We start from the raw sequence: 19,872 nt of genomic DNA on the forward strand, positions 1-19,872 counted from the left end.
TTACCCTGTGGCTCTGCCTGACAGCTAAGTGAAGAACGGGTCCTAGGCTTGTGCCGAGTGCAGGAGTGCACTCGGCACATCCTCCTTATGGCTCTGCAGTGTTGTAGCGCGACCGGCGCCCGGCGGAAGTCACTTGTTGCCCAGAAAATAGTTAACACACTGTCAGCACTTCACCTGCTCTGCGCCCCCCCCCCCTTTCTACAATAAAATTATCCGCCCTCCCCTTGTACCGAGCGGCCCTGGCTGCAGCAGCCCATAGTGGCCCCAAGTCCGGCCCTGCTCACACACCGCTCAGCCGCGGACCCAGCACTCTTACCTGATGTCAGATGGATGTGTGCTGGGTGACCGCAACGAGGAGGGCTGACAGAGTCGAGCAGTGCGTCCTATGGATGTGCTGAAAGTGGAGAAGAGGCAGCCGGTTCTGATTGGTTAGCGCCGTCCATGTGACGGTGCTGACCAATTAAAATGCCTCTTGTAAGTACACAGAGAATTATGGATAGGAGCCGTGGGGATTTCAAATCTCTGCATCACAGAGCGGCAGCAGATGCTGAAATCCTAGGCGCCCGGACTCGGTTTCTAGTCGCCAATGCGACCTGGCGCCCGGGAATTGTCGAGCCCTGGTGTAGGGCATATCTCCTATGGTCGTTTGGAGGCTGTAGAACGAGGTAAAATTGGGATGTGAAAAAGGCTCATGAGCAATATAGTAAGCGGTGACTAAAAGCACATACTGGTGTGTAGCAAACTTACCCCGTGCCGAGCTTCTCCACAGTTTACACAGTCCTCACCAGATGGGGAACCGCCGCCATACAAGGGTGCGTATCCGGCGCCCTTAAATGGCGTGGATCCCGGGCGGTTCGTCAGATGACGTCACCGCCCCGGCCACTCCCACCGGGCATCGTGATCAAACCAGTGCGGGGACACCCCGCAGAAGCTCACCGCTATGTCACGGGGGTGATTGGACTACGGAAAAGCAGGATCTGCCTCCATAGTCCGCTCAGGTGCCAAAGGAAGTTCCGCCCTGATAGGCTCGATCAGCAACTGCATAGAAACTACATGCCTGTAATGATAACATACACACAATACAGTCAATTTAACATTTTAAAAGCACATATTTATTCCAGTTGAAAACTTTTCCTGGTGAGCAAGGAGATATACACCAATAACATTTGTTTTTTCAAAGATAATTCATCCTTATTTTCTTTGTATTGTAGATGAAAAGATAAGGGTATTCTATCACTTAATATTGTAGTGATTGCCCTAATGGAAGGATTGGGGCTTGCTGCCCATTATTTGAAACTTTCCTCTATTTTCATTCCCCCAATAAAGGGGAAAAGCGGGAAAAATATCCCAAATTATTCAATGGAAATTAAGTTTTTTGAAACCATTCCATTTTCAAGAATTCATACATATTTTTTTGAGGGGAGGGGTTTTTTGCCCAGGCTCCCAATTATACCCAGAAGAAAAAGGAGATGGGGAATAGAAATGAATATAGATGTATCTATACTCCTTACCTTAAGGGACATTACAAAAGATATATACAATCTGTTTTGAAAAAAACCCTTTTTTCTACCCAGATATTGAACATAGAGTGATTATCCTCACTGCTATGTAACTACTTAGGTGCCAATATATGAGCAAGATTTGTCTATATAATATATATATATATATATATATATATATATATATATATATATATATATATATATATATATATATCTTTTATGCACACTGACTGTTGAGTGCACATAGAATTATTGATTTATATTTACTTTGATCACTGCACCAGATTGATTTATGCACTTGGAATTATTTATCAGGATTGTACACGTATTTATTTTTTACACATTTTTAGATATTTATTTTTACTTGATATCTTATGATAATTATTTATTGATACATCACAGCACTATATATACATTTATTTGTCCTTTGGTTACACATGCATCATCGATCTATTTGTGAGATTATTTGTGAATTAGCGTACTATTACTGCGATTCAGTTGGCTGTTGCGACCATCAAGGTCGTTTCATCTCATATTGTCGTTTTAAGAAAGGAGGTTTTTATTCTACTGGGAACTGATATTTTAGAATTTTATGATTAGTGTCAAGGAATCGGATTTGGATTAATTTGAGGATTCGCATCATATATGTCGTCTTATATCTCCTTTGTTTATAGATTGACCTTATGGAAGTTGTTTGCAAGTAGGATATAATTTTCCCTACCTTCATACACCTCAGACTTATATAGGGATTTTTTAGGAATCGGATTAGCCTACAAGATTTGATTTTTTTACGTTTTTTAACCTGCTGATCTTTTATCCGCTTAGAGTATTTATTTGGTCTGTTTTTATATTAGTATATATAGTTGATACCCCTTTTTTTCATCATCTTTTACCTTGAGACGTCTCGCTGTGATTCTGACATTGGTTGACTCGGTCGGAGTCTTTTCTGAGATTTCTTCTATTGTGCGCCGACTTATTGTGTCTTTTAATAAACATTTTATTTTTCCATGTTTCAGATTAAATACACAATATAACTTGTATAAAGTAGGTTGTATCAAAAATATGGTGTCACCAATCAAAGGTTAGTAGAAACTTCATCAAGCTCAGAGTTAGTTAATAGTCTTGTGATTGGTTTTTTTCAGGGGGTCCCCAAGTTCCCCATTTCCAAACAGATAAGTTCCCCATTTCCAGACCAAATGTTTCAGCAGTCCTCAGATTTACTTATGGCTTTTTGCAAGTGTGCATGTAAAATGGAGATAAACTCAGATAATGTCATTTTGTTATAAGCAACCATCTTGCCACCTCAGCCTTCAGCAGGGCACTACTCAAAAGCTTGTCTTGAGTACCTTTTAAGGGCCAGGTTTCTGCCCTTGCCACTATCTTTCAGTGCCCTCTGGCCATTTACCCCTTGATTCGTACTTCAAGGGGTTCTGCATGTAGCTCCTCTAGTAGAATCTCCATTGCTGCCGTGGGACCTGAACCTGGTTCTTTCGGTCCCTAAAACGCCTCAATATGAGAATATTCGGGATCTTCCAAGAAGGTTGCCTTTTTTTGGTTGCAATCACTTCCTCATACCATGTATCATAGCGGACAGCCTGTCCTGTAGGTCTACCTATTTGGATTTACACAGGGATAAGGATCAAGCAGACAGTTGTCCAGGCTTATGCAATTAAGGGTCGAGTTCCTTCCTTTCCTGTTATGGCACACTACCAGGGCGATTAGTGCTTCCTGGGCCTTTCAGTATCGGTCGTCTGTGTCTCAAGTTTGCAAACCCTTACCAAGTTTTACAAATGTCATGTTTGGTTATCTTCGACTGCGTGTTTCGGCCTCAATGTTTTACAGCCAGTAGTTTGAGGTTATTTGTTCCTCCTTTAGGGTCGTCTTGGGTGTTGCATGTTCTTCCCTGAATTTCCACCCCTTATTGCTATGCCGCTGTGGGACTTCCCTATGGTCAAGAATTATTGAAGAGCTTAGTCCATCAATTAACGTAAGAAGTTTTTCTTTTTTGTTACAATAAAATCCCTTTGAGATCATTGACTGACACAGCACCCACCCCTCAATTTTTGTTCTTTGTGACAAACTGAGCTGCCTGCAGCTCAAACTGTGACAAAACTTGAGCTTTGTGTCAAAGTTCAGTCACCCAGTGAGGAGGGAGACACTCAGGAGAGCTGCTGTTCTTGTGCACATTACTGGACCATGCTTAGGTAAGCATTGGGGGGTCACACTGCAGGTGTTTAACCTTCATTCATAATAGAATATATGGTGTGACTACGCGATGGACTGCCTCCAAAGCAAAAGATTGGTTTAGCGGACATTAGCAAAGCAGCCCTAAAACATAACTCATAAAGATCAGGGAGGAGAGCTCTGAAAACTTATTTGAGGGAGCCCAGACACCTCCCTTCATACAGCACACAAGAACAGAGTGTAGGCTGTCAATCAGCTGGAGCTCCCTTTCATCGCCTTTTCTCTTGGTTTCAGAAAAACTTGTCAGAAGTGATTAATGCGGACAGTAGAGGAACGAAGCAGCACTTGGTGTTCTGGATTAACCACTTGCTGACCGCCCCACGTATATATACTGCAGGGCGGCAGCTCCCACAGGCGAAATCGCATACCTGTATATGATTGCCTCTTCCAGGTTTGTGGCGCGCTGCTGGCAACAGTCTCCCGCTGTGACTGGATACAGCGGGAGCTAATGAGCGGGTCCCAAGAGGGAGAATGGCGGTCTGCCAATGTAAACAAGGCAGATCGCCGTTCTGTGACAAGTGAAGACAGAGATCCTGTCAAGCACAGTACAAGCATCCTCCACACAGTCAGAAAGCACTCCCTAGGGACACATTTACCACCTTGATCACTCCTGATGTTAACCCCTTCCCTGCCAGTGTCAGTACAGTGACATTGGCTATTTTTTTAGCATTGATCACTGTGTTGGTGTCACTGGACCCCAAAAAGTGTAACTTGGTGTCTGATTTGTCCACTGCAATGTTTTGGTCCTGCTAGAAGTTGCTGATCGCTGCCATTACTAGTAGAAAAAAAAAATATAAACATTATAACATTTGCGCAAACCAATCGATATACACTTATTGGGATTTTTTTTTACCTAAAACATGTAGCAGAATACATATTCGCCGATTAATTTGATTTTTGTTTTTTTATTATTTTTTTTTATTTGGTATGTTTTATAGCAGAAAGTAAAAGGAAATATATATATATATATATATATATATATATATATATATATATATATATATATATATATATATATATATATATATAATTTTTTTTTTCTTTATAGTGCAAAGAATAAAAACTGCAGAGGTGATCATATACCACCAAAAGAAAGCTCAATTTGTGGGATAAAAGGACATTGATTTTATTTGGGTATCGCAATTGTCAGTTAAGGCAATGCAGTGCCGTATCAAAAAAATTGCCTGGTCATGGGGGGGGGGGGTAAACCTTCTGAAGCTGAAGTGGTTAAGACATGTACACACTATAGAGGGATATGATTTATTCATATCACGTCTGAGGTTTCCCTCAAAAAGCAGCAGATTGTTTGATCACACCACTGATTTACTTTGACCATGGTGTTCAGCTTGTCTCTTTGAAAATTTTGCTTGGCTTTGTCTACCATTTGGATTATCCTTCTGTTTTTAATCTGGAGTCCACATTTCTCTTGCAGCCCCAGGGAGGTCGGCTACACTCACATGGACCTCCACTTTCATACAAGAAAAATACAGCAAATTAGAAATGAAAATTTAGCATATACAGTTGGCACACAAGCAATATTGTCATTTAATGGTAATAAAAACTACCATTCTTAAAATGCAGAGCTGTAATTTTCTGTAAAACCACTGGTGTACGCCACTTTTCAAGTTTACAAGCTGGTGATTTGTTGCTAGGGCGTGGGGCAGTCCTAGCAACCAATCACCTGATTAACAGGAAAAGTTGGGCAGTCCCGCCCTCTGTCCAAACATGCCCTTCCTTATTCCTACCAACTGCTGTGTAAGGTAGGATTGGAAAGGTTGGAGAAGGGCTATGATTTGGATGAGGGAAATGTGATGTAAAGGTGTGGGGTGTAAGGAAAGGGTGGCTGTGAAAGGGACTAATCTACAAGAAAGGGGGGGTTTAGCATCTAATGCAAAAAAAAAAAAAATTTTGGTGGGGTACACGCTAAGGGTTATTCACTTCTAAATAGATGCAGACACTGCAGCTTATCAGAACTCTTAAAAGTGCACCAGCAGATTAAAATTAGGTACTCCTACTCACAGTGCACAGAACAGGCTAACAGAGCTTATTTCTTCAGAGCAGATATAGGTAGGAATGTGCAAAAGTTTATTCTAGTTTTGGCAAGTTAAATCGCCAATGTATACGCCCTGGGAAGCACCGCTGCAGTGTATAACCACCCATAGTACAGAATGGCTGTACACAGGTATGTGTCATACGAGCATAAAATCTTGAAGGTGGCTTGTGTATAGAATAAACAATCATCTCTTCACACTTTCTTTGCATTACTCTTATCAGGAGAAATGGTTGATTGCTTTAACCACTTCAAACCCTTAGGTCATACCCATATGTCCTCGGGTTGAGGTGGCTGTACCCGGATGATGGCTGCAGCTGTTACCGGAAACTTCTCAAATTTCTTTTTCTGCTAGAACAGTATCATGTTATCTTACATTTTTCTCCTGAAAAATAGCACTTCCTGTGCCCATAGACCTCTTTGCCCTACACTTTCTCATAGCAGGTTAGCTGCAGCGTGAATGCAAAGGTGCTGCAATACTAAAAATACATGCAATCCCAAGTTAGTGTTAAGAGATTTCTAGTGTGTGGCCGCTTACCTGTATACTCTATGAATGGTTGCCTATCATAGAGTTGTATAAAACCCAAAAACAAAAATATAATTGCAGCTTACCAGTTTTTAGATGTGGCTGTAGAATTTTTTTCTTTTTTGGCCTTTGTCTGAACAGCTTAGCTTGGTAAAGTAAGTTGAAAAATAACAGACTTTGTTTTGATCACCAGGTAAAAATAAAGAGAAAAAAAATAAAAAAATAAACTAATGCAGCCACTACATCTAAGAATTGGTGAACTGTTATTTAACCACTTGCCTACTGGGCACTTATACCCCCTTCCTGCCCAGGCCAACTTTCAACTTTCAGCGCTCTCACATTTTGAATGACAATTGCGCGATCATGCTACACTGTACCCATATGAATTTTTTATAATTTTTTTCACACAAATAGAGCTTTCTTTTGGTGGTATTTAATAACCTCTGGGTTTTTTTATTTCTTACTAAAAAAAAAAGAAAAAAGACAGAAAATTTTGAAAAAAAAAGTTTTTCTTATTTTCTGAGTAAATTTTGAAAATAATTTTTTCTCCTTCACTGATGGGCACTGATAGGCTGCACTGATATGCCGTACTGAGAGGCGGCACTGAGAGGCGGCACTGATGGGTACTGACGGGTGGCACTGATGGGCAGCACCATCCGTGCCCACACTCGGTGCCCATAGTGCTGCTAGTCAGTGCCCATCGGTGCCTAGATGAGCAGGCACTGATGGGCACTGACTGGCAGCACTATGGGCATTGATGGCGGGCACTGTGGGCAGTTATGGCATTTTTTTTCTCTTATGTAATCAGGGCACTGGTGATCAGTGCCCTGATTACATTCCTCTGTGTTCCCCTTACCGCTGACGGCTCTCCTCTTCCTCACACTGCAGTCTGTGTGAGGAGGGAGAGCTGGCGATGAGAGATGATCTCATATGTTTACATATGAGATCATCTCTCATTGCACGGTCCGATCACGTGGTAAATGGCCGCTGTGATTGGCCATTTACCACGATCTGTGATTGGCTGTGTCCAAGGGACACGGCCGACACAGATTTTCCCCGATGCGCGCTTGCGGGAACGCGCGGGGAGCCTGTCACTGGGAGGCTGTTTAAAGATGGCCTCCCGGAAATTCGAGTCCGCGCTGTAGCCGTCTATCGGCTATAGAGCGGGCGGCAGGTGGTTAATACATTTTTTTTTTTTTTTCCAAACAGTGAGTTTATTGAAAACTTTAGTGCAGTACAATTAAAATAGCTCAGTAAAAGAGAAACTGAGCAAGTACAACAACACAGTGTACAGTAAATAAAGATTGGGAAGGGCAACAGCCAAAATGCAGGTATACAGAGTACAACAGTATCGGGCACAGTATCGGCCTTCCAACAATACAAGGAGGAAAATAAGAAGTGTAAACACGAAATCAAGATGGCTAAAATCAACTTTGAGAGACAAATAGCGGAAGATAGTAAAAAAAAAACCCAAAGAAATTCTTTAAATATATCAACAGCAAAAAAACTAGGGCAGAGCATATTGCACACATAATTAACGATGATGGGAGGATGGTTACAGAGGACACTGAAAAAGCAACCGTGCTGAATTCTTTTTTCTCGTCAGTCTTTACGCAGGAAAAGGAAGGGTACACTGACCATGACTGTATGGTTAGTAGTAATACACAGGACTTGCCACTATGGCTAACCGAGGGGGAAATCAGGGAAAGACTGGATAAACTTAACACAAACAAATCACCAGGCCCGGATGGCGTACATCCGAGAGTGCTCAAGGAACTCAGTATGGTTATATCTAGACCACTGTTCCTGATCTTTGCTGACAGTATTAGGACAGGAGATGTACCAGGGGATTGGAGGAAGGCTAACGTGATTCCGATATTCAAAAAGGGCCAGAGACATATCCCGGGAAATTATAGGCCTGTCAGTCTGACATCAATAATATGTAAACTTTTGGAGGGGATGATAAGGGACTATATCGTAGAGTATGCTAAAGACAACAACATCATCAGTAGTAACCAGCACGGGTTTACAAATGGGCGTTCTTGTCAAACCAATCTCTTAGCATTCTACGAGGAAGTGAGCTGTGAGCTAGATAGGGGGAGACCAGTGGATGTGGTGTACTTGGATTTCGCTAAGGCGTTTGATACAGTTCCCCACAAGCGCTTAATTTATAAAATAAGGTCTGCAGGTATCGACAGCAGGGTTTGCTCTTGGATACGGAATTGGCTAAAAGGCCGTGTCCAAAGGGTAGTAATAAACAGCGCATACTCAGACTGGTCTGAGGTAGTAAGCGGGGTGCCCCAGGGCTCAGTCCTGGGACCAACCTTGTTCAATTTATTCATAAACAGCATTGAGGAAGGGATCAGTAGTTCGTTATCAGTTTTTGCAGATGACACAAAATTGGCCAGGGCAATAACTGCACAGCATGAAGCAGATATCCTACAGAATGACCTGGACAAAATTACGGAGTGGGCAACGACATGGCAAATGAGGTTTAATGTGGAGAAGTGTAAGGTTTTGCACTTGGGGACCAAAAACATAAAAACACAATACACGTTAGGAGGGGAACCCTTGGGGGAATCAAAAATGGAGAAAGATCTGGGAGTCTTAGTTGATGATAGATTAGGCAACAGCATGCAATGCCAAGCGGCAGCTTCCAAAGCCAACAGAATATTAGCATGCATAAAGAAAGGGATGTATTCCAGAGATAAGACTATAATCCTTCCACTTTATAAAACTCTGGTCCGACCGCATCTGGAGTATTCTGTCCAGTTCTGGTCGCCAGTCCTCAGGAGGGATGTGTTGGAGCTGGAGAAAGTCCAGAGAAGGGCAACTAAACTGATTAGGGGGTTGGAGGACCTTTACCTATGAAGAGCGGCTGCAATCGCTCGATTTATTTTCCCTGGAGAAAAGACGTCTGAGAGGGGACATGATAGCAATTTATAAATATCTTAATGGGGATCTCAGCTTAGAAGAAAAGCTGTTCATTCGAAGGAATTGCATGAGGACTCGAGGACATACAATGCGATTAGAGGAGAAGCGTTTTAACCTCAGGCAACGTGGGGGGTTCTTTACTGTTAGGGCTACAAGATTGTGGAATTGTCTACCACAAGAGGTGGTTTCTGCGGGTAGTATGGTGACTTTCAAAAGACTCTTAGACTTACATCTCAAGGATCAGGAGATTGAGGGCTATGTTAGATGATTACAGTCACACACACCTACACAGGTTGAACTGGATGGACTATTGTCTTTATTCAACCTCACCTACTATGTAACCGGTTAGTGCTAGCCAATATAGGTCGGTAGTGGTGCATGAAGATAAAGACAGAAACCATGTAAGGCGGGCAGTATTCGGAACAAACTTATACATTAGTGTCTGGACAACTCATCCACCTGTCCCAAATTTTATCGAACTTCGCGGGACATCCCCTGTGTTTATAGAGCAATTTGTGAAAGGGAATATTGGTATTCACCTCACGTATCCACCTAGCCAAGGTTGGGGGATCGCTGCATATCCAAGTCCTAGCTATCAGTTTCCTAGCCACAAACAGCATCTCCTGCAAGAATATGGACATAAAACTTATTCATATCCCCATCAGGGTATATACCCAGGAGACACTGCTTGGGGTCCAGTTGTAGCGGAGACCCCATCTTGTCATGTAGAAAGGCTACCACCTGTTGCCAGTAGCCCCGGAGCTGTGAACAACTCCAGAGCAAGTGGAAAAAGGTGCCTCCAGCCGCCTGGCACATTGGACAGACAGGATCCCAATCAGGTTGGTATCTGGACATCCGAAGGGGTGTAAGGTAGGCCTGATGTATAACAAGCGTCTGGGTAAGTCTATCAGACAATTTCGGGGACACCTTCTGACAGGTCTCTAGTGCCTCCCCCCACTCCTCATCCTCAATAGGTCCCACATCCCGGGTCCAGCGAGTCTTAAGCCCATAAGCTATCTCAGTGGAGGAGGGCTTGTGGAGTTTGGCATAGAAAAGGGAGATCAAGTGGGAAGGCTCCTGGCACTTGATCAACTCCAAGAGCAAGCAGATTCCAGGTTAGGCGGAGCTGTCGAAAACTGGGTGCGGAACACGTGGGCCAGCTGTAAATATCTATAGTGCATATGGGCTGGGAGAGAAAACTGCTCCCGCATGTCAGCATAAGACCTTAGGGCGCCCCCCGCCAGGATATGTTTCAGGAAGAATACACCCCGCCCGCTCCACAATGAGGAGTCAGGAAGCATGCAGAACTCCTGAAGTAAATTGTTGTGCCACAAGGGGGTAAAATCATGAAGGTAGGGGCCCTGCAGTCTGTGCATCACCACTTCCCAAACCCGGCTGTAATGAAAGAGCAGGGATTTAGGGTCCAACCTCTCCTCCATCCCTCTGGTGCCCCGCAGTATGACAGTCAACGGGTCTCGAGAGTGGCAGGTTCAACTAGAGCACAATAGGGTTAGAAACCGTTCCCTATCAGTCTTGTCTATGTGAAATAACTGGGAGAGCTGCGACGCCAGATAGTAGAGATTGAAATCAGGGAGCGCCAGGCTGCCCAAGTCCATCGGGTTCTTAAGTTTCCTCCAAGAAATCTTATGCCTACTCGATCCCCAAACAAAGGCCTTGAGAAGGGACTCCAGTTGTTTGAAGTGTTTCAGGGCTAAATATACGGGGGAATGCCACACAACGTACAGTACTTTAGGGAGAAGGACCATTTTAATCAGGTTTACTCTGTCCATGACCCCGAACGGTAATTTAGACCATACCTGGATTTTAGACTTTATCAGGGGGAACAGGGGTTGGACATTGTCTGTGACATAATCCTGTGGGCATGTCGTAATTGGACCCCCAAATACGTAAAGCGGGAAACGCATTTAAGGGCGGGGTTCGCAGAGATCACAGCGGAAGGGGTACCATCGATAGGGAGAATTTGTGATTTATCCCAATTAATCTGGAGGCCCGAAAAGCTTCCAAATCGCTCTATGAGGGAAAGGGCTGTCAACAGAGAGGAGTCTGGGTCCTCCAGATAGAGCAGGGTATCATCAGCATACATATTGATCTTTTCTGTAAGGGTGCCCCTAGACAGAGGAAACTCAGACGAAGTCCAACCATTAGCCAGAACTTTTGCAACCGGAGCATTGTATAGCAACTGTACGCAACGTATAAATCTGGGTCCAAAGCCATATCTCCCGAGGCATGCCCACAAGAAGGACCATTCCACCGAGTCAAAGGTTTTGGCCGTGTCCAGAGTCACCACCACCCTCCTACCCGAGTTGTCATGTTTAGCTTGGAGGTTCATGAACAATCTACGTAAGTTAAAGGAGGTGTTTCTACCCGGCATAAAGCCCGCCTGGTCGGGGTGGACAAGTGTAAGTATTACTTGGTTAAGGCGGAGAGCCAGGATCTTAGCAAGAATCTTTACATCCACTTGGAGGAGGGAAATAGGACGATACGACTCCGGAAAGTGGGGATCCTTGCCCGGTTTAGGGATCAACACTATTAGCGCCTCTCTCATAGAGGAGAGCAACTCCCGATCCTCAGAGCTGATTAAAAAGGGCAAGTAGTTTGGGTAACAGGAGTTCAGAAAAACTCCACCGGGAGTCCGTCTAGACCCGGGGACTTTGATCTGGGAAATCTGGACACGGCCTCCGCAATCTCGCCCTCGGTGAGCGGCGCCTCCAGGATCGCGATCTGTTCAGGAGATGACGTCGGGAAATCTACTGTCTGTAGGAATGAATGCATGTCCGAGTGGTCAGTAGGAGCCCTGGAAGTGTAGAGGTCACTAAAATTTAATACATATTTACATGTTTTTGGGTTTAATACCACTTTAACTTCCAGTCTATAGCCTAATGGATTCAAGTTTATTTCATACTATGTTTACAAAACTCTAAATTGTAGGATTACATAAAAAAAGATTTTCTATCCACACTGAATTTATCGGTTTACATCAAAACAATTGCTTTCTCGTGTCTACGAGAAATCAAGGATAAGGTTATTTAAACTGTTGCATTAATCTGGACTTTAATGTGTTTTTTTTTTTTTGCCAAAATTATTGAAGTGTTTTTTCTTTTCTGCAGTTCTTATGCATCTTCTCCCCTTGCTTCATGGAAATGTCAATGGAAGCAAATTAATTATCCAGGAGTTTCAAGAGTGTTGCAGACGTGGCATCATTTCTTTGGGTGATGGTAGCAACATTGCAATAACAGAATCCACTAGTCCAAACGCTTGTCACCAGGTGCCCAGCAGTATTAATATACCTTCCAAAGCACGATTGAAACGTATAATTTCTGAGAATTCTGTGTATGAAAAACGGCCAGATCATCGTTTGTGTTGGTATGTGCACAGTGACCTTTTGAAAAGCTTTCAGCAAGAGAGTCTTCCTGTACCATGTCAGTGGACATATGTCACCCAGTTGAATTTGCCCAGCAGAGATGAAATCCTAAGCATTGGTGGACAGACACAAGCAACGCCTACATCAGGCAAGAGAAAATCTGCTGGCAGTATGCCCATCACGAAGTTTATGAAAAAAACTGCTATAATAGGATCGTTTAATAATGTAAGTAATTGTTTTTCTAAAAAAAATATATATATATATATATATATATATATATATATATATATATATATATATATAATCATGTATACTGTATACTACAGATCATGCCAAATCAAAACTTTTTCATTGTGCAATGCAGGCTCTTTGAATCTTGAAAATGTTTTCTATGAGGACACTGGCAAACAAAACAAAATTGTTGGGGACAGCCTATGTTGTCCACTCCCAGCAATCCTCAGTTTTTTTGCTAGTGTCCCTAACCCTTTTGCTGCAGTTTTTGCGTTTTTTGCACACATTTTAAAAAAAACATTTCGGCCTGCAGATTACGCAAAACCCCCAAACCTTATATATTTTCTCAAGCAAGACACCCTAGTATATTGGTAGTTGCAATTTTATACTTCATGGGTTATTACCGCAAAGGTCTAGGGAACGCAAAATGTCAGTACAAAACACACTCAAGTGAATTATATGGCAAATAAATGCAATAAACTACACACATTTTTGGTAAGCTATAAAAGACGAGGTTGCGCTGAGTAAATACCCAACATGTCTAACCTTAAATTTGCGGGCGTCCGTGAAATGGCGACAATATTCAGTACCCTATAATAGGTGACTCTTCAAAAGCCCCTTATAGGTATTAATTTAGGATTGCAAAAATAAAAATTAAGAGAATTCCCTCGCGCTAATGTATAAATGATAAAATTAGTGAAAGGCTGTAATCAATAATATTAATAGTGTCTCAGCCTAGATGAGAATGAATCAGTCAGGTCCGTACGACATACAGACCTGGAAGCAAAAGGGTTTTTAAAGGATTGACAATCTCTACTGAGATATGATTGGAACTGCCAGATCAGTTGCCCCTCAAAAGCACCTTGGGATACTGTACCCAGAGCCAGCCATTTGGAAGATGCAGGGTCAGCATGTAATGTTGCCTTTTCCACTGGGCCTGCTTCTTGTGCTCAGCCTCAGTTACAGTTGTGCAGCACCGTACAATTGATTGTAGTGCACAACAGGTCCAGGACAATGGTTGTCGAAATCCTGATATTTCCAGTCCCTGAAGACCTCTCTCCACAGAAGAGAAGTATTCCCTTCAAAAGTAGGTGAAAAGGTGAGACCTAGCCTGGCGAGTTCTCACCAGGGGAAGGTGCCCGTAGAAAATAAGCCCAGTACAGCTACTATGCATACAAAGTGTACTGGGACAGACCAGTAAACAAGAAAAATGGATTTTTGTAAGATCTTACCGTAAAATCCTTTTCTCTTAAGCTCATTGAAAGATGCAGTCCTCTTTGATTAATATCAAATTGGGTTATACTGCCCTCTACAGGAGTAGGACACTAGGCAGAAGAAAACGTTCTGGCCACACCTTAGGGGCAGTCCCAGAGGGTATATCCTCTCACTTCCTGCTACAGGATGTCAGTTATGTCACAAAGCAGTGTCAGAGAATTTAACTCAACCCAACTCAGAATAGAGGGGCGGGTACTGCGTCTGTCAATGAGCTTAAGAGAAAAGGATTTTACGGTAAGATCTTACAAAAATCCATTTTTCTCTGTTGCTCATTGACAGACGGAGTCCTCTTTGATTAATATCAAATTGGGACGTCCCAAAGCAGTGCCACAAATGAGGGGTGGGATAATGGAAATCAAAATCCAATCCAGAAGGCCCAACCGGAGCCAACCAGAAGCATCAAGGACTCATCGAGCAAAAAGATGAGACCCAAGTGAAAAACCCAACAAACCTTCGAGGTAGACCAACGGTCTCCTCAAACAGCGGCCTGCAGGAACCTTGCGGCCAAAAGAGGCATCCGCCGATGCCAGCACATCAACCTTATACAATTTTGTAAAGGTATGAACCGACGACTAGGTAGTCGCCTTGCAAACCTGAACCACTGACGCCTGATGGCGGAAGGCCCAGGAAGCACTAAGCGCCCGAGTGGAGTGCGCCTTAAGAAGGAACAGAGAATCCCGACCCTTAATAGAATAACCCTGTACCACCTTCTGTCTGATCCATCTAGAGATGGTCGCGGCAGAAGCAGGCAACCCCTTTCTAGGGCATCTGTGATCACAAAAAGTGAATCAGTCTTACGAAACGAGTTCGTAGTAGTCAAGTGTAGCCTGATCGCCCGAACCACATCCAGGGAGTGAAATGCAAACTCCCAAGGATGGCTCTGCTTAGGACACAGGGAAGGTAACACAATATCCTCATTCAGATGAAACTCTGAAACCACTTTAGGAAGGAAGGATGGATTCAGACGAAGAACCACCTTATCCTTATGAACCACCAGATATGGGGAACGACAGGATAATGCCGCCAGTTCTGACACCCTGCGTGCAGAAGTGATAGCCACCAAAAAGGCCACCTTCTAGGATAGCAAGGGAATCTCCCTAATATCTTCAAAGGGCGGTTTCTGAAGAACCGACAGCACCAAATTAAGATCCCAGGGCGGCAAGGGTGCGCGCACCGGCGGAGCCAGGTGCCGCACTCCCTGGATGAAACTCCGCATCAAGGAATGAGTAGCCAGAGGTTTCTGAAAGAAGATTGCGAATGCTGAAACCTGACCCTTGATGGTGCTCAAGGACAGTTTCTGCTCAACCCCCTTTTGCAGAAAGGCCAATATTCGGGCCACCGTGTAAGAACGTGGAGGGAACCCAAGGGATTCACACCACGCGATAGAAGACTTCCATGTGCGATGATAGACTTTTCTGGAAGTCGCTTTCCTTGCTTTAATTAGAGTAGGAATAACTGAAGCTGACAACCCTTTGTCCTTCAGCACCTGGGTCTCAATAGCCAGGCCGTTAAAGCCAGCGATCGTAAAACAGCATGGAAGATCGGTTCCTGAGACAGCAGATCCTTCCTGAGAGGAAGTCGCCAAGGAACGTCTGCGACCAGCCTGACCAGGTCAGCGTACTAGGCCCGACGGGGCCAATCCGAAATCACAAGGATGACTGGAACTCCCTCCACCTCTATCCTGCGAAGAATTTTCGGCAGCAACTTGAGAGGAGGGAAGGCATACAGTAGCTGGTACTGCCCGCACGGGGCGACCAGCGCGTCTGCTGCGTCCGCTAGAGGATCGCGGGAGCGAACTACAAACCTCTGCACCTTCCTGTTGAGCCGAGATGCCAACAGATCTATATCCGGGGTGCCCCAATGAAGGCACAATTGGTGAAATATCTCTGGATGAAGAGACCATTCCCCTTGATCCAGAATCTGACGGCTGAGATAATCTGCCTGCCAATTCTCCACCCCCGGAATGAATACTGCAGAGAGAGCTGGAACAAATCGTTCCACCCAACGAAGAATGCTGGCCACTTCTATGGCCGCCAGGACACTCTTGGTGCCCCCCTGGTGATTGACGTAAGCCACGGCCGTGGCATTGTCCGACTGGATCCGCACCGGGCTGCCCCGGAGCTGCTCGGTCCAGTGAATCAGACAAAGTCTGATCGCTCTCAGTTCCCATACATTTATCGGTAACCTGGATTCTTCCAGGGACCAGGGCCTTTGAGCAGATAGTCTGCCGAGAACCCCACCCGGGATAGTCTGGCATCCGTGGTGACAATAGTCCAATAGATTGGACGAAATGACTTCCCCTGACTGAGCATTGGTGATCGAAGCCACCAAACCAGAGATTCCCTGGTTCGTTCGCTCAGCCGGATCCGATTGTCCAGGGAATCGGGATTCCGGTTCCATTTGAGAAGAATCTCCTTTTGGAGAATTCGGGTATGAGACTGGGCAAACGGTACTGCCTCGAAGGAGGGCACCATCAGTCCCAGAACCCTCATGCAAATCTGAAGGGAAGGCCAGTTGACAGACAATCACAACTGAGTCGTCGACTGAATCCTCTGGAGTTTCTCCGCAGGGAGAAACACCTTTGCCAAGGAAGTATCTAAAGTTAGGCCCAGATAGTCCAGTCTCCTGGTGGGGACCAGGGATGATTTCTGCAGGTTCACCAGCCACCCGAACTGTTCCAAAGAGACCATGGTGATCTCCAAGCTTGGCAACAGCGCCTAAGGAGACTCTGCACAGACAAGAAGGTCGTCCAGGTAGCCTAGAACCGACATGCCTCGCTGTCGCAACAGCGTCAAATTCGGGGTTAAACAAGCGAAGGAATGCTGATGTCCTGCATAAATGGGAATGTGAAGATGGGTATCTTTGATGTCTATGGACGCCAAACAATCCATCTGATGCAGGGAGGCCACCACTGTGCGAATGGACTCACTTTTGAATTTTTGCACCCGGACAAAATAATTGAGGGCCCTCAAGTCCAGAATTGGACGCAGCTTGTCCTCTTTCCTGGGTACGGTGAACAGGTTCGAGTAGAATGTCTATCAGTGACTATCAGATAGTCGGCTCCCAAACCAAGCCTCCTGGAGTGGTATCTCTTATTCACCAAATCACCCTATCAAGAGGGAGATCTGTGAAGCATGTCATAGGATAGAGGGGGACCCAGGATCAAGAGGGTCCGACCATCCACAGAGGGGCCCGTATACATTCCCAAAACCCGACAGGGGAGAGGGGGAACATTCTACTCACCATACCGGAACAGGCGGGCACCCACTCCTAACAGAACTCCTCTCCACCAAGGTGGGGGGGCTGTCGACCAATACGGATGCCGCGACCCAGTTTCCGACTGGTCGTAGGCGTCCTGGCGAGACGTTTAACTCGCAGGGCTAGTCCCCGTCCAGCGGGACTATGTCGCAGGCCGACCCAGCGCGGAGCTAGGGCCTGCACGCGCTCGTAGGCTGACTGGGGTGACCACTGGATCTCAACATCCAACCCGTCGCCCAGCTCCAGCATAATTGTTTAAATGTGTCGCGGCTGATCCAGCGCGGAGCTGGAATCTGCACGCTCTTGTAGGCCGGCTGGGGTGACCACTGGACCTCAATATCCAGCCCGTCGCCCAGATCTGGCATAATTGCTTGAAAATCTCACAGGAACAACTGGAGAAAAAAAGCTAACTAAAAAGAATTTATCTAAAAAATCTTGCCAGGACCAAAGATCCCAGCAAGGAACTTAGGTCCTTACTCCTGACTAGACAGAAAAAAAACTGACATCCTGTAGCAGGAAGTGAGAGGATATACCCTCTGGGACTGCCCCTAAGGTGTGGCCAGAACGTTTTCTTCTGCCTAGTGTCCTACTCCTGTAGAGGGCAGTATAACCCAATTTGATATTAATCAAAGAGGACTGCGTCTGTCAATGAGCGACAGAGAAAGAGAGCCTTTGAGGGATGGACAGAATGAAACCACATGGCGATGATGAACAAAATAAAGTGTATTTTATTCTGATTGAGGATTGATCAATACAGGTTACAGTTGTGGTTCAGACAGGGAAGTGCAGAGGTATGTGGTGCTTAAAATAAATAATACAGTAACCCATGTGATGAACACAATAAAAATGATAATGGTGAAAGTAATCCAGTAGGTGTGGCAAACAATATAATGCAATGGTGAACATAAATGCAATAAAAATATGGACGTCCGATGGGGAATGGCACTGACAGTGAGATCCCGCTGGCCAATATGCCAAGTATGAGAGTTGTTTAATAAAAAATGTATATTAAAAAAGAATAGCGCAACCATGCAAAAGAAATGACTATTAGATATGGAGACAATCCATAAATAAAAATGGGGGTTTAGTCCCACCATATGGCCATATCGTGCTCAAGCCCACCACTGCGTCAAAGTACCCCATTATCAGTGGGTCCTACACTATCCATAGAAAAGGGGTGAATCCAGCCTCTCCAACCCTTGGAGACAACACTCCTTGCTGGGATGGATGTGCTAATGCACTACAAAGGACTCCTCCTGTATCTACTTGATGGTGGACTCTGATAGAGTACAGGTGTGTGTGGGGGGTGGGATGCTCAACCACAGAAGTCTGGTCAGACCGAATACATAATAAACAAGCAAAAAATTGGGGGAGCAAACCCTGAACATGTATATCTAAAGCCGGTGCAGCTATGGACCAAGCAAAATGTATATTAAAAAAGAATAGCGCAACCATGCAAAAGAAATGACTATTAGATATATCCCCCAATTTTTTTCTTGTTTATCTAATAGTCATTTCTTTTGCATGGTTGCGCTATTCTTTTTTAATATACATTTTGCTTGGTCCATAGCTGCACCGGCTTTAGATATACATGTTCAGGGTTTGCTCCCCCAATTTTTTGCTTGTTTATTATGTATTCGGTCTGACCAGACTTCTGTGGTTGAGCATCCCACCCCCCACACACACCTGTACTCTATCAGAGTCCACCATCAAGTAGATACAGGAGGAGTCCTTTGTAGTGCATTAGCACATCCATCCCAGCAAGGAGTGTTGTCTCCAAGGGTTGGAGAGGCTGGATTCACCCCTTTTCTATAGATAGTGTAGGACCCACTGATAATGGGGTACTTTGACGCAGTGGTAGGCTTGAGCACGATATGGCCATATGGTGGGACTAAACCCCCATTTTTATTTATGGATTGTCTCCAAATCTAATAGTCATTTCTTTTGCATGGTTGCGCTATTCTTTTTTAATATACATTTTGCTTGGTCCATAACTGCACTGGCTTTAGATATACATGTTCAGGGTTTGCTCCCCCAATTTTTTGCTTGTTTATGAGAGTTGTTTAACAATGGGTATTTGGAGAGATCAAGGGGAAAACAATGGCAGTTTCAACCATGCGTGCACGGGCTGCGTATGCCAGAATTCTGGCTGGGGTATACAAGTTCCTCCTTAAAAATAACAATAATGATGGTAAGTATGCAGGGAGGGATAGGAATCCAAAATTGGACAGTGCAAGGAGGGTATCCTGGCCTGGATTAGTCAGAAAGATATGAGCCAAAGGCTGATCAAGGGGGGAAAGGGGTAAGAGAGGAGACGAGCAGCAAAGCACAGGTAGTAGTTGCTAGTAGGGATGATCGAACGGTTCGAGTCGACCATCGGTTCGACCCGAACATTGGGTGTTCGAAGTTCGGCCGAATTCCGAACTTTTTGTGGTAAAAGTTTGGTATTCGGTCACCAGAACCGTCCAAA

At 44.5% G+C, this 19,872-nt stretch overlaps 1 protein-coding gene across 1 annotated transcript in view; it reads left to right on the plus strand.

Annotated features, from left to right (window-relative positions):
- The window catches only part of CHAF1A (chromatin assembly factor 1 subunit A), a gene marked incomplete at its 3' end in the record, with an annotated part of 442,221 nt that overhangs the window by 402,202 nt on the left and 20,147 nt on the right, over positions 1 to 19,872 (plus strand). The window contains exon 12 of the mRNA XM_082246912.1: positions 12,385 to 12,863. Coding sequence (XP_082103038.1) covers positions 12,385 to 12,863 — 479 coding nt within the window. The remainder of the gene's footprint in view (positions 1 to 12,384; positions 12,864 to 19,872) is intronic.

This window comes from Pelophylax lessonae (assembly GCF_965119305.1).
Source record: "Pelophylax lessonae genome assembly, chromosome: 1".
Taxonomy (NCBI): Eukaryota; Metazoa; Chordata; class Amphibia; order Anura; family Ranidae; genus Pelophylax; species Pelophylax lessonae.